This window comes from Blennius ocellaris, assembly GCF_963422515.1.
Source record: "Blennius ocellaris genome assembly, chromosome: 1".
In the NCBI taxonomy this organism is placed as follows: domain Eukaryota; kingdom Metazoa; phylum Chordata; class Actinopteri; order Blenniiformes; family Blenniidae; genus Blennius; species Blennius ocellaris.
Window position 1 is genome coordinate 26,749,013 of NC_137650.1, and position 15,869 is coordinate 26,764,881.

At 40.5% G+C, this 15,869-nt stretch overlaps 1 protein-coding gene across 2 annotated transcripts; it reads right to left on the bottom strand.

The window, feature by feature from the left end:
• Positions 1-1,062: 1,062 nt before the first annotated feature.
• Positions 1,063-14,325, bottom strand: dync1li2 (dynein, cytoplasmic 1, light intermediate chain 2). 2 transcript variants are annotated; one of them, XM_080495066.1, is made up of 13 exons: positions 14,189-14,325; positions 13,398-13,471; positions 12,956-13,072; positions 12,595-12,825; positions 9,466-9,629; positions 7,840-7,933; positions 7,559-7,694; positions 7,285-7,396; positions 7,123-7,182; positions 6,559-6,603; positions 6,350-6,467; positions 5,268-5,405; positions 1,063-4,435 (listed from the first exon to the last, which is right to left on the bottom strand). In XM_080495066.1, the coding sequence occupies exons 1-13, from the start codon at positions 14,272-14,274 to the stop codon at positions 4,419-4,421; spliced, it is 1,392 nt and encodes a 463-aa protein (XP_080351192.1). In that variant the 5' UTR covers positions 14,275-14,325; the 3' UTR covers positions 1,063-4,418. The 2 variants fall into 2 exon arrangements, with proteins under 2 accessions (XP_080351192.1, XP_080351191.1); XM_080495065.1 differs by having other exon boundaries at positions 1,063-4,440.
• Positions 14,326-15,869: the final 1,544 nt, after the last annotated feature.

A 15,869-nucleotide genomic window follows, 5' to 3' on the forward strand; every position in this document is an offset into this window, starting at 1 on the left:
ATTTATTTCCCACAGTTTCTCTTTGTCTAAGAAGTTTCATTTATTTTATCCTCCCAACATGCTTAGTAAGTTCTTGGCATGTACTATGTGATTTGCACAATATTTATGTGAAACTTCAAAATGTGAAAACCCAAATGAATAGTTTGCTTTGAATGGATGCTTCCCCCGACTTGTTGGGAGGAAGATTTAACTGCGAAAGCAAGAAAAGGATGAAACACATGTTGCATTCGTCACAGTGGTTATGTCAACTGAATTCCCAAGAACGCTTGAGCGTTCCAGTGAAAGAAACTAGACTTCCGAAAGTACCATACTGCCCTCTTATGGTGTGCAAAGGCATCAAAGGTTACCATGGTGATAGACGCAGAAAAAACGCTGCACCTCAAATAAGTCTCAATGTTGGGTAGATAGAGGATGTCGACTTGTTTGGAGATGATAGTTACATGATGATGATACATGTTTTTATATGGACTAAGAGTCTGCAATAAATATTGATTGATATGATTCATGCAATTCAAGGAGTATATAAAGACTTTACAGTTTATATTCAATAAGACTAAGATTCCCCAAGAAAAAACAGTATTGTAATGGTTAATGCTCGTTAGAAGAAAGTCCTTGGTTGTCTGAGTTTGCATGTTCCCCCTGTGAGTTGGTTTTCCCAGGTACTCCGGCTTCCTGCATTTCAGACTGAGAGGTGACATTGAATTGGCTTGTGAATGAAGTAAATCATATAGTGTATTGACAAAGGCCTCATTTAGGGCTGGATGGTGTCACACTCTTGCCTCCCAGAGAAAATATCCCCAGCTTGAGTTCAGGTTTCTGAATGTTTTAGGAGTATTTTGTTCCCTCAGTCCAAAAACATGCAGTTGAAGAGAGTTTGTGACTATAATTGTTTGTAGTCCACCATGTTTAACCCTATATCGGATAACGTGGTATAGAAAATAGAAGCATTTACTCCACTGATATTACTTGTAATTCAAAGCTGAACATGTTATATTCTCTCTACCTTTTACCCAGAACAAGACGCATTACATATTGTAAGAACATAAACATGCAGAGGCCAAACAATGTTTGGATTCTTGGTTTTATTGAAGCCAGGGGGGGGGGTCTGATAAACATTTTCCTCATCTTTGTCGGCATAGGAAGCGATAATCCACATGGCAGCTTAAAGGCTACAGAGTTGTGTTAAAGACATACAATCAACCATCAGAATTAATCCAAGACACAAAAATGCAGCCAGCCATGTGTTTACAATGTCTTGATATCCTGAATACAAAAAAGGACTGGAAGCAGAAGCTCAAAGTCTCATACAGGTGAAGACTGTAGATAGTGGTTGAAGGCAATTCAGTTAGGAAGAGTAGAGGCAGTTGCTTAAAACTGACATTTGAGTATAAAACTTAGAACTTATATTCATTACTCAATTTTGGGAGCAACTTCTTATCTTTTACAAAGACTAAGTGCAACTTTGAAACCAAGCAGCATGAAGCACTTCAATCCACTCAGCTAAAATGCCAAATTTCAACTAGTGTGGCCAAGTATCAACAACAAAAATCAGGGTGGTCAGTCAGGTTAGAGTGACACTGAAAAATTATTTCAAACACAAAGGTTGTCAGGGCAAAGCCACATTTGACAAAAAACGACAAACAGTGGGACGTAAACACAACAAAAGGGGACATATCATGAGCAAATTGCAAATCGGACAAACCTGATAAGGACTGGACATTTATTTGGTTCATCTCATTCAAGATTTGCCAAATACATCCATTGCAGAAGTGTAATGACAATAATTACCAGAGGATCTATAATCAATACACAATCAATACCAGTAGCAGAAAGGTGGCATTGCTTGTGAATTTGCATTAGCTCCTTCGTTTGTGGAGAAACTCTCTAAAAAGGCCAGAAATTGCATTGTGTATCTTAACTCTAGCAAAAATGTTATCAACATCCAAAGAAAAGTGCGTATTACGACATGCGTGGTTCTTGTTGCCAACTGTTTAATTGTGCTTCATCTACATCACCAGCGATGCACATTTCACCCAATTAGAAAAGTCTTTCATGTTGATCAGTATAAATCCAGAACGGCTGTAGAGCATCATTCTGGTAATGCATAAAGCAGACCGTACACAGCTATGGTCTTGTCCTTATTCCCTTAGCAGATATTAAACATAAAGTAACTTCCTGTTGAGTTGGAGAACAGTTTTTAGATTTTAACATCACCTGATAACTGCCAACGAAATATGGTAAAAAAAAAATTTTTTGCCTCAAACTGCTAAATCTCCAGTCATGGTCAGGGAGAGTAAACCATTCCTATCGACGTACAGAGTCGTTCAAAACAAAAGTTTATAGGCTGGTTGGATCTTGGGATCATGAAGGCTTGGTGCAAAAGTAGGACAAAACGGCCACTGGTTAATCTTATGGATGACTGCGAACTACAAAAGTAGAAAATAGTGACTATGATGCGTCTTTGGTACCACGTTCCAATTCACTCCAGTTTTCAGTTTTGCTATTATCTGAATAGCAAATAGCTGCTCTCTTCACCCCTGCCTTTAATGCTGCAAAAACTACTCCTGTAAACTATCCATAAGATTAAGTAGAGCCTTGCATACATACTTCAGAATGACAATGTACACTTCATTTTTGATCATGGTGCCATAAAACCATAAATAGCCTAACAGATCTGATATGGTACAGTGTAATTGTTTTAATAATGAAAACAAAAGACAATGACATAAGACAATTAAGCAACCCCTTAAGGACACACAGATTAATTAGGAGCATTCCTGTGAAGGCAGGGTGCCAAGTGTGACAAACTGTTAGCTGTACAATGAAGGCAAAACTTGTCGTTTGAGTTGCGTGGGCACTAACAAGGACCAATCAAAAAGGACTGGACGAACAGGTTTCAAACAGGTGGGTGTTTCTACACCTACTTCATGTAGAAACTGGGAATGTTATAACTGACATATGAAGTGCAGCATGAATAAAACATCTGAACCTGGAGGAGGACACAATATCTCATTTTGTTCAAACCACAGCAAATAATTGTGTGCATGTGTTTGGCTGCAAATGAGTGGTTTCAACCACAGTAAGTCTGGGGGACTCAAACGATTTCGACATGTGGTTTCTTCCCAATATCAGCAGCCTTTACAGTTTGTAGGAAGGCATTATCTCTATATAACACTAAGCTAGGCCACAGAAATCATATTTCAGAAATAAGGGAGGAAAAAAAAAACAAGAGACCACAGGCTTGTTGTGCATTAACAAAAATGTAAAACGAAATAAATTATTTGGATGACAAGAAATGGACACAAAAACCATTTAACCGATGGTGCTACAGTGCATTTCCTCTTGCGTAGACAAGCACCTTTACTATGACACAAACAGCTAACTGTGCGAGGCACTTAGGAGTTATAGTAGGAAAGATGCTGCCCAACCCCCTTCCCAAATATACACGGCTGTAGCTAAAGAAGCGATTCTCCTGCAAAACCTTTTTAAGCCCGTCGACTCCCAACAAGTCTCATTTAGTCAAGGAAGCTATTCTCAGAGTGTGGACAGAAATGCGTTTTATACAAAAATCAAGGTAACCTGAATATTTTTGTATTTATATTTACAAAATCCTTTGAGATGACAAGGGAAGTAGAATGATATGCAATCAGCTATCAGGACATGTCATTATTAGTGTCATGATGTCAGTGGCTTTTGTTGGGTTTTTTTAACATGTTATGTGATGCGGTTGAATATTTCCTTAAACCAAGAAATGGTGCACAAAAATAAAATAAAAAGAAGGCAATTTGTATAAATACATTAGCATCCTATCTTACAAACCAGTTTCTTTTGCCAGAATTTAAATTTTCAGATATCTATTCCATGTTTTAATATTGTTCCAATTGCAACTTAATTCCTTCCACAAGATGAACTTGAACCAGAGGCCACAAAACTTGTCTATTTCTGCTCTACAACATCATGAGGAGAGCTCCGAAACAGAGGTGTGGGTGGTGATGGGGTGGGAGGTGCACACATTTCCATGAACTGACATCCCTCACGAAATAACACTGAGCAGTGGGAGAGAGGACAGAAGTAAAAAGCCAAGCCTTCAGCACTCATCTCATCAGCACCTCCATCTCTACTTCCTCTCTCTTTTCTGTCTCACCAAAACAACTGATAGCGTCTGAAACTCATTCGGGGAACCCATTGGGTGTGCGGACTGATATAGGCGTTGGGAATTTGGTCAATGTTTTTTTTTTTGTTTTTTTTGTTTTTTTAAATGCTCACATGTATATTTATGTTTCCAGAGTATAAACGCAAGTGGACGATGCAGCCGCTTTTGTTGCCTTCACGCTTCGTTCTCTGTCGGCGGTGGGATGTTGTTAGCTGAAACCACGGAGTCTTGTTTGCGAGTCATCCTGTCCAACTCGGCCTGGACGTCAGTCAAACCCGGCTTCTGCCCTTGGAAAGAAACGGGAGACAAAAACCCAAAAGTAATCTCCTGTAGCGTCTGTGTGCCTTTCAGTGGAAAACAGTTTGCTACGGCCAGCAAGCATGTGGATGGGGGCTGGATGGTGATGCTTTCCCATGCTGTTGATTGGCAGTTCATCGCCACGATTAACACACATGCAAAACTAATCATGCATTATCATCTCAGCCGGGTCTGAGGGACGTTACAACTGCACAGTGCTGGAACAAACAAAGTGCCTGTCATTAGTCTCGGGCAGACACGAGTTATGCAATGATTTCAGTGGGAGGATTCGATGGTTATATCTGCCTGCCTTAAAGAAACATAAAAGCTGAAAGGAAGAGCTGCTGATGTGCAAAACAGCGAGGTTACACTGGTAACACAACAGGTAAATTAGTTAGCTTAGTGTGAGTGGCATTAGTTTGGTGGGGCTGCAGTGATGGGGGGGGGGTTGGTGCATACAGGCCTGTCGCAAGTTACCTCAGCTGTCAGAAGTTCACTCACAAAGGACAAATTTGTCTTTTTTCTCCTGCTTAACCTTCTCTCTCAGGCTGCAGAGATAAAACTCCACACAGCAAAATAAGCCACAGCCTCGAACAACAGAAGTCCCTGATTCTATTTTGATGTTTTAAGAGCGCCACCTCATGCTCCAAGACCCAATGACACACACTCAAGTTACAGTCAACAATAATTCCAAATTGTTTCCTTCAAGGTGTTTTGGTGAAAAGATAACCGCAAGCCTGTATTGTGCGAAAAAAAAAAAAAAAAAAAGGGGGGCTTTGACAGATAGAGGTGGGAACAGAGGAATAAGACATTGTACCTGTTTTCTTGGCTGACCCTTGAACTCCTGCTCCTACTGCTCCACTTCCTGGGCTTCCTGGGCTCCCCGGGGCTCCAGTCTTTTTACTCAACAGACTGTTGAAGAAGTTAGCCAGCACTCCCTCGTTGGCGGCCCCCGCTGCAGGAGAAATTATTTGTATGAGTATCATGATAGTCATCAACTCGATTACAAGAGAGTGCGTTTTAACAAGAGGCACAAATTGTTAATTACAGCCTTCATTAAACTACACTTATACTGTGTTACCAGTTAAAATGAGATTTAGGGTGATGAAAAATCAATTATCTTAAACTTGTAACTGTTATCAAATCTATGAATATTGTGTTCACACCACTTCTAATTATTTTTTCCATCATGACATAATGTCTTCAATAAACTGCTGACAAAAGCTCTTTAACTCTTTATCGTAGTGATGTTGACCAACGATTTGACACTCTTCATCTATAGATCAGCGGTTCCCACCCTGAGGGCGACGATTTTGGACCTCAGCTTTGTCCAAATTAGATTTTCACATCAAAAAAACCTAAATAAGACTTTTTCTAGAATCTAGAGCAGACCTGAAAGACTGCGTATGAAAAAAACCCATATTGTGCAGTTTTATGTTTGTGAGAGTGGGCGTGCCCGAGCGCAACATGTTAATTCCCAAAACAACAACACATTGAAACTAAGGATTACTAGATAAAATATAATCCAGTGTATTTCTCGAGGGTAAACTGAATTGGTCCACAGCTGTGTATAATAACTACGTTGCAGGTAGTCCGAGTATCAGGATGAGAGATGTGCAGTTATGTGAAGTGTCACCTCTTGGAGGCAGTACTGCAACACTTAAAGACAACTGAGACCAGGCAAAAGCCAAAAAGATCTGCCCTCGGTAAAATCGACCAAGCCGAATGGGTCTTAGAGGAATCCAAGCATAGATCTCCAATTAATGGGGATAATTAAAGAGAACCCTGACTTTAATTAGTTTTTCTTGGCGACCTTGTCTGTCACAGCTTGTAAACTATTGAGCACTACACAACAAAGTATGAGTGTCATTATTCAGGTATGAAAACTAAGTCCCTGACCTTTCATGTTCGGATCGGGCTTTTTGACCGCAGCCATGGGCGAGCTGCTGGTCCCAGTTGGCTGGCCAGTGCGACCTGCAGGTCTGGGAGAGCCTGAGGCCGTCCGTCCTGGAGACTCCTGACACAAAGTAGACAAGTTGACAGTTTTCAGATCAGAAGCAATGATACAAAAATATATATATTTAGTATGAAAATATTTGTAAACTTACTGTTGCTCCTCTTGTTGGTGTGGCGGGCTGCTTTGCTAACAAAGACTGTGGAAAAACATTTTAAAGTTAGAATCATTTTACATTTCCACTATAGAAAAACAATATAGTATCAAACTACATTACAGAACACTGGGGGGAAAAAAACATTTGACTGTGGACAAAAGAAAGAAGGAAACATGTAGTTTTATTTTCTTTCTTAGAAACAAAGGCTTCCTGATTCACTTGATCACATCAAAGTAAGAGCAGTGCTATGCATCATGTGGCTGTTTCACATGTATTACGAGTAGTGCATAGGTTAATGTAATCCTGAAAAGTGTACATTCCAAGAATAGACCTTGACTTGTAGGTTTTTTGGGAAATTTTTTAAATATCTGTAGAGAATTTTTTTTCCTTTTTCCAAAACCAGATATTTTTCATGCTATTAAATATAAGGGCATGGTTTCTTAATTTAAAGAAACAAAAAAGCACTACAATCCAAAATGTATTCAAAACCAAGGGAATGTCTTGCATAACGAACAAAAGTCTTGTATAAAATTCCTTAAAATGTTTAATATTGACGCATACCTGCTGCTTCATCAGGAATACTTGCTCATCCTCTGCATTTATTTCTTTGTCATGAACCAGCTGTGAAGAGCAGGAAAACAAATTAAATAGGCAAGAGAAACACAGACGCTGAAAAAGCAGTTTTTAAGTCAGCATTTTGTCTCTATTTGAACTACTATATACCTTTCGTACTGGAGGCTTTATGACAAAATCTCCAAACGGATCCTCTGGTCTGACCGTTGACAGGTTTTCATGCAAAATCCCAATTTTCTTCTCATTGTCCCATCCAGATGGACTGAAAAGGGAGAACGAGAGAGAAGTTGCAGGGGGTGCAATGGTACTCCACTGATGTAGCTTTGAGAATACTTTGTGTGAGAATTGGTTTCTTGACATGTCATCTCATCTGAAAGAAGGCTGCGGTAGTTGTACAACCACTCACTTCTCTGGTTTGACTTACATGAACACTGCATCTTTCTCCACCACTAAGGCAGGTGTGACGAATTGGAAGTCATACAGCTTATGAACTATATATTTGTAAAGTAGATCCAGGTTCTTCTCCTCTTTGACTGATGTATAGATGAGGCCGGCGCCATCTGCTCACCAGGTTAAGGAAGAAACTGTTGACTTCATAGAACACAGGCTGCTAACAAATGGGTCAGACAATATGAAGCAGTGGCAGTTTCTACAATACCAGTCAATACATTGTGACCTTACAGAACATTGTGTATTAAAGGATACATTGTAAGCAAAATCGCCTGATGCAGGACTGGATGAAATCAAAGTGCTCCTCTCTATAGTCGTGCTCCTTCTCTAATACGCTGACAGCATCACACTGAAGGAGAAAAAAAACAAAACAAAAGGAGACAGACAAACATGATTGAGTGACACAGGTGCAATACACATCAAGAAAACCATGCTTATGAGCTTCGGTATAAATATCACAACAATTCCCGAAAAGACAAAATACAACTACTCTCTTTGTGATGTTGCTTTGGTTTATCACTGCAAGTCTGGTACTGAGGCAAGTGATGCCAAAATACACGTATCCATATTCTTTTATCACAGCTGGAAGGCTGGAGCAGATTTCAGCAGATAATAGACGGTGGCTTTCATTACAGGGAGGGAATCACACACACACACATTTAGATTCATGAACAATTTAGAATCACAAATGCATGCTTTTGAACTACGAAAGGAAAAGAGAGTTGGGCAAAGACATGTACGCAAAGGAAAAAGGAGTGAAATCCACGAAGTGAGGCTGTCAAGCTAAACCCAGGCTCAAAACCTTAGCCTTCTTACTATGAGGTGAGAGTGCAGTTTAAGATGTTGTTTGGGGACAATTGTGGGTATAAATAGGTCATTTTATTGTCTTACCACGCAATATGGAGAAATGCAATACAGTGGTACAATGGACCAGGTCAAAGGCTAATGTTGGATGCTCAACACCTTTATGCCTCAGGTTATACAGGATTGACACAAAAGCAGGAGCCCAGGACACATAAATCACTGCTCATGGACACAGTCTGCCATATGATAACAAAAAATAAAGCCCTGACAAACAAAGACCTGGGACTGGAGTGTAGCAGAAGTCTGACATCGGAGTGAGACAACCTGCCTCTTCTGCTACTGATCCTGCACATTGGTCAACACCACCCTGTCATGTTCACCAATTTCAAACTTTTCAGTTACTAAGATGAAATGAAAGAGACAAAGTAGCTTTATTAAAAGCTTCCAAGCCAAACTGATTTTCCCCCTGTTAAGTTGATAAATAAAGGCCGCATTCTCAAATTTCCCAAGTCACACCCAGCATGTGAAGCTTTGCGGATGATTATAACGCACTGTTCAGTACTAGTGTTGCCTGCAGGGTTCACAAATCAGTACAAAAGTAGCTTTATAGTCGTGGATGACGCCTTGAAAATCACAAAATGGGCATTTAAGCATACATTAAAGTACTCTTGGTGTGCTGATGAGTGAATGGTGAGACTGTGAGAAGATTTACATGTCAAATAGGCTTTTTTGTGGCAATTTGACAATCTGTTGAACAGTTATTTAAGGCATTTCTATTCTTCTTTCTTTTGTTCCTTTAAGAACTATTTCAAGACCTGGGGTGTAAAACAAAATATGTGATTGCATTTGTTCATTAAAAAAAAAAAAAATCTAAAACCTACCACCACAGAGAGGTTTTGTAAATCTATTCAGGGAGAAATGTGATATCTAACATGACTTTATGAAGAAACTTTATCAAAGAACATGTATTTCTACTGTGTTGGTGATGAGCTCCCGAATCCAAAAGACAAACCTTAACAAAAACAGATGGCATCATAAAAATCATCCTTTAAAAAGGAAGCTGTAGGTGTGGCTCACCTTTGTGCAAACTATTAGCACTGGTATGCCGAGGTTGTGCGTTAGTGTGTCGTCCCCAAGTGGTAGCACGATAGCCTCGTCCTCCCCCGCTGGTGGCGCCCGTCGCTGTGGGGAGGATGGGGAGCCATCTTCAGGTTCTGAGTATTCCTGGAAGGCTTTCACCACTAGGAGAAAGGCAAAAGAGGAAAAGTTAAGTGAACAATAATCTCTCGGCAACAGGTGTCTTCCCTGGATAAAGACAAATGTCACCATGGGAAAAAGCGTCTTCCACCAAATCCTCAGACCAACAATTTATCAAGTAATCTCAATCAGAATTTAATCCTAGAAAACTCCTCCATACATAATAAACAAGATCTCATTTGATTTACTCATATGCACTAAGAATCCCTCACTTCTGCCTGTCTCTTTTTGTCCGATAAAATATACACGGCCTTCTTTTGTCAACTGATATCAACCTGCTTTAGGTGATAATAGCAAGGCTTCACAAACCTTCTAAAAGGATAGCCACAGCAAGTCATTTTCACCACACTGTAAACTTAGTTTTACGCTGACCGTCTTATCCTATTGCAGCTGGGATTCAAACCGGGGTCCTGCACTGTCAAGGTCAAAAACAAACCTGGGAGGAACACCCTGTTGCAAAACTGTAACCCTGGTCTGTAACACGACTGTCTGCAGCTGCTATGACTGTTTGGGCATTCCCTTAACTCTTATCAGGTGGGTTAGATCATTGGGTCAACACCTTTCCAAAAGTAAGTGTACATACAGTGAAGAAGAACAAATAATAGTCATCCTTCACTTTCTTGTTATTCTTCCCCAGCTACCTCTAAGCAGCTGCACTGCGCAGCGGTGGTGGGTGGACGGATTTGTGCAGGAAGCTTTGGCCTACTTCCTCAGGAGCTTTGAGAATGAAGTTGAAGTCAGCCCCCGAAGCCAGATTGACTCGCCGTCTTGCCTTGACCCCTTTACGTTCAGACACGGGATTTAGTTGTACATAGGGCCCGAGCTGTGTTTTCAGCAGTGCCAAATGAGAAACCTCTTGGAATCAGGATTACACAAATCCAAAGCATATGCACAAACAGTCTAAAGCATTTATTAGGTCTCAACTATGCCTACATGAGCATTTACTTATAACTGTTTTTTTTTTTTTTTTAACTGACACAACTAAATAAATCACAACAGCAGTCAGACATTCAGCATTCTCTGTGCACAGACATGAAGCTGTACTAAACTGTACTTAATGTTCACATTACTGAGAATATTATGGAGCATGATGATGTCTCACTGATGCTTCAACTTGTTTGTAGCCATTTTGGATTTCAATGAATGATTTTGTGATGCTACAGTGAGAAACACTGAGCCCTGTATTACTTTGAGATAAAAAATAAAAAATTTGACAGACTTTGCCCCACGAAGACCAGCTTATCTGTTCTACAAACAAAGGTGGGGTCGAATTCAACCTGCTCTTCCAATTGACGACTTTGCAACCTTCTTAAAATGAAATATAGACAAACTTCGACTCAAAGTATATGTACCGTATGATAACAGAAGAACAGAAAGATTTGAACCAACACTTAGTGGTGAGTAAAAAAATGTTCCCCCCTGGTAAACTAACTATCCTGTAAGAATTCTTCATGTCATGAGTTATTCCCAGACTAACCAAAGTTTTACACAAGACCTAAACTCACCCAAAACTAAACAATCCAGATGGTTGCCTCCAAACTATTCTGAAACTCCACACCAGAAAAAGAAAAAAAAAAAAGTATCTTTTCACTAACACTCAAGTCTGGGTATATTTTTCTTCAAGATATGTGGTTGTACAATCCTATAATTTCACTCAGGACGACTCCAGGAGCCGTCCCACTTCAGTTACAGCACGGCAGTGGTCCGGCCCACTGACAGAATTCACAGCTACAGAGTTTACGTCCTTTCCGTTCCCTGTTGGAAGGGAGGGGGCTATGATGCAAGACACATGCAAGACTCCCTGGACAAAAGCCATTCACTTACACAAACACACACACACACACGCACACATTTCCAGTTTGTCAGCCTCTCACTCACACACTTGTGCCTGCAAACATTATCCCACCGGGTCTCACCAGTCTGCTACTGACATCACAGTGGATGAACTGGCTGATGCTTCATGTGGGTGACTTGCCTCAGCGAAACTGGAAATCTGACCATATCAATGGGTGGGGACAAAGAGTCTCGGCCAGGAGGACCACACGAGAGGAAATCACAAGAAATCCTACACACTTAAAGTTTACACTCCCTAATAAGACTGAAGACTAAAATATTCTTATGCAGGAAAAGATACAACTTGGAAACTTTAATAATCATGAAAGTTCAGTGAATATTTACTGAAGACAAGACATAACAGATGCATCACTGACTCTAGTTCATAGGTCAATATTAACCATTCTTTACTAATGAAGGTAAAAAATAAGTTCAGTAAAACATTTTATAAACATGAAATACTTAAAGGTCATTATTGCCATGTAAACAGCTGTTGTAATTAACTATGCTTCATTATACTTGAATGGTTTCCACTTTTTGTCTCACGCCTGCAGACAAGACTGCTTGTCAGTGCATTGGCATGTTACAGACTGAGTGCTTCTACACCTGTCTAATACACTATCCATTAAAAAAAAATCAACTTCTTCATGAAAAGGAATTTCAGGCTTTCAAAAGCAACAGCAAGAAGAAAACTTGAGACACGCGAAAACCCTCTGCAAAACCCTGCAGGCTCAACTGACTTGACTGAAAAGCAACACAAAAGAACTTTTCATGAGCGAGAAATGATCATATCTAAAATTAACAGCAGAACAACGCATGAGTCATTGATCTGCAGAGTTTGCCTCTGGCCAGAGCAGCCAGCTGAGGATCATGGGCCTCTGTGATGATGACCCAGAACCAACCGAATAATGTTATCCAGTTTTCAGCTACTATGCAGCCAAGCTATCTACCCCCCCCTCGACTCTTTATTTCAAGTAATGCACTAACATGTCAAAATATTTTGCTGAAAACTTGAATGGCCAGTCACGTCGAACAAATAACAATGCTGGAGTTACAGCTACATTTAAAAAATAAAGATGCACTCAATCAATAATTAATTACTCAGCAAATACTTACTATTCTGCTCCATTTCCCGCAAGACCTCTGGAGGAATCTTGAGTTTGTCCACATGGTCACGTAGCACACTGGCCCATTTCTGCAGGGACTCCATAATGGTCCAGGGCCGGGACATGTCCGCGACAAACACAGCTAGACAGTCAGGTAATGACTGAGCTGTGACAGCAAACCTAAGAAGGCCTTTGTGGTATAGGTCCCCATCAAGGATCCACACGTTACATCGAGTAAGGTCTGCAAAGGAAAAAACAAAAAATAACAAAACACTAAGCAAGCATCATGATATCTGAATGAATACACCATTGTATTACTTAGATCAACTGCTGTTAAACAACAGCAGGAAAGCTGCTGCAGGTAAACACACCATCCCTGTCGTCATCTTGGACATTTAAGTAGAGATACTCCAGCCCCCTCCCTTTCTTGTTGTGATCAGCTCCTTGAAGTTTGGCCATGAGCGCTGTTTTTCCAGATCCATCCTCACCTGCAAAGACATTGTATTTGTCAGCTTTCTAAGCTAAATGCACAAATCCCGGCATGCACTGATATCTAACAAATTTCTGGTGAACCTTTTCTACATTTCTTGGTTGTTCCCTCTTGTACAAACAAAAGCTACTCATCTCCCATACAAATATTAGTAGAAAACCCATATAAATATACCTGCCAATTGTGTTATTATGCATTTGCATCCATATTGTGGAACATTAAACTACTACTTGCAAAACATGTTTTTACTGTTGAGGGTGATTTCACTGTACATGACAATAACAAACACGTTGTGAAAACACGTTTATTGAAATTATACTCACCAAATACCAGGATGTTCTTCCCTGACGGCAACTTAGAACTCGACCGTGTAGAAACTTCACTCAATATTGAAGTCCTGCATATGAGAAAAGGGTGAATACAGTTTAGATCGTCTGTATAAGTTGAACACTTACTCCAGTCCCGATTGTAAACAAAACAACGCATTTACCGCTGATTTAGGACAGGTTAGCGCCACTTGTGACACGGTGGATTGTGATTATTGTATGTGTCCAAGCTGTCCTGGTGAGGAGTTCGGTACAAACACCGAAAACAGGAAATGACAAATCACCTCCACTGGCCGGTCTGTTATAGATATGCTGTTCACGGTTGTGCAAGCCGATAAACTGAAGTCTCTTGAACACACCACCTCTGAAGAAATACGACCTAAAGAGGAAGTATACCTTTTTTTCTGTATAGTTTTGAGTTACCGGTTTCGGTATTTGCTAGCTGTTAGCCGAAGTATGCCTCATAAAATCATCTTACGAGGCTGTTTGGATCCAACTGTCAGCCCTCTACGTTATTTAATCAGTTCTCCAGAGAATATAATGTCATGCACCACCCACTGTGTTGGTAAAACCATCACAGTGGCCGGTCCTTGACAGGTTTTAGCAGCATTCCGTAGCGTTAGCCGAGCAGCAGTTAGCTGACGTTAGCACACTGACCGCTCAGCCAGCTCGAGCCGGGCCGGCGTCTGGGAGCCAGACACCGGCAGTGACAATGCAGAACACCCCGCTGCTCCACCGGGAGGAGCCTCGGCGGCAGTGGAGTCGGTAAAAAGAACAGCGGGACTTGCCAGAGGTTTTGTCCTTCTTCCTCCTCGCTGTTATTGTCGTCTGCCCCGGCAGCGCCCGGGTGCTGTTTCTCCAGAACGGGAGCCATCTTCTCTCTCTACGACCACAAAGGCGAGGCCCTGCTGCTGCTCCGGCGCCACTAGCACCGCCTCCATCCGACAGGACGCGGGTACGTTGCATTCGATGACCGCGACGTCGCGCCGGAATCCCACGGTGCGCCTCTGCTCTATGTTGTCGTTCAATATCGCATTATCATTATTATTAACGAATCATTTTTTCATATAGTGCCTTATTAAGTAAAACAATACCACGGTATAGGTAGAGAAATTACAATAATATAAATCGTTGAAACACGTGGGACAAACTATCGAGCAGCTCATTTGGCTGCGTTCCAATAAGTGATGTAATTTCTTTTTTTCTTTCTTTTCCTATCAGCTGATGGACCACACTGTGATTTTATAGATCTAATCTCAGTGCGTCATATATAGAGTTAACGACCCTGCAACGTAATTCTTTGTTTGTCAAATGTTTTATTCTTGGTAGAATTTTCAGCTTTGTAAATCACGCCTTGCCAATTTGAAAATGCAAATAAATAAAAATTAACCACATTGTTATTTCTGTTTGAAATAAATGTTTCTTTAATGTTTGTTTAATGTTGTGGTTTTGCATTTCGATACCTAGATCACTGACGTTGCAGAATTATCATGTTCCGCAAGAGGGTACTCTTTTGTGTTGTGCTGAAAATCTGTGCAGATTTTCTGCCTCATCTGTCCCCATCTATTGAAAACATTCATTTGTTTCTTCACTGTAGTTACTTCTGACCATATATCTATCAAGAAGAACACTGACAGATTTGAGGTAACCCATTCTTAATTATGAATGGAGTCAAATAATGAGGGCATATTACCCAGAAAGGAATGAATTAGGGTAAATCAGGATTTTAAATCAGCATATAGGACTTCTGTGACACCTGGGATTGTACACAATGATTATTGCAATACCTTAGAGGGGAACTTGTGCAGAGGGGACTAAACTACCTTATCTATGATGCATGTCAAATTCATACTTCCATATTTACTGCTTTACCCATTTCAGGGTCAATGATATGGCACTGGAGGTCATTCTAGCTGACAGTGGGTGATAATGGAGAAGGAGAGGTCATCAATCCATTGCAAGTCAAAGAACGATATACTTTCACTTGCACTCAATCCAAATGGTAACCAATTAGCCCAAAATGCACGGTTTTGGACAGTTGGAGGTCGAGCTGATAATATTATCATTGTATGGCGAGAGTCATAATCATTATCTTATATCATGCATAGTTACAAATTTATCCTGTTGGGTGAATAACTCACTAGGATATTACTGGCCCACATACAGTACATGTGCAAGTTTGTGAACAAATCGGTTTTAGAGATGTTAAGGTTAAGATATTTCACATTAAGAAAATATCGATAACAATTTCCTTTATCTTGAGTACCCATATCAGTTTTCTGGGGACTGCCTCCTTTCCAGCACAACCTTACTGGTGTGATGAGCTATTTGGTAATAGTTTTTTTTTTTGTTTTTTTTGCAGCACCCAACACCTGTTACTTTCTTCCTTTAGTTTTTTTGGTAATCCTGTGGGCCAACAGGAGTTGAAGACAGATGAGTTAGCTGAGTGAGTCCAAGGCCTCTGTGTGT

Coding starts and splice junctions, on each gene's coding strand:
- dync1li2 (XM_080495065.1), bottom strand. CDS start 14,274: ATGGCTCCCGTTCTGGAGAAACAGCACCCGGGCGCTGCCGGGGCAGAC. Junction 7,695..7,839: donor CAGGCGATTTTGCTTACAAT/GTATCCTTTAAT, acceptor CCTGGTGAGCAG/ATGGCGCCGGCCTCATCTAT. Junction 7,183..7,284: donor TAAAGCCTCCAGTACGAAAG/GTATATAGTAGT, acceptor TGCTCTTCACAG/CTGGTTCATGACAAAGAAAT.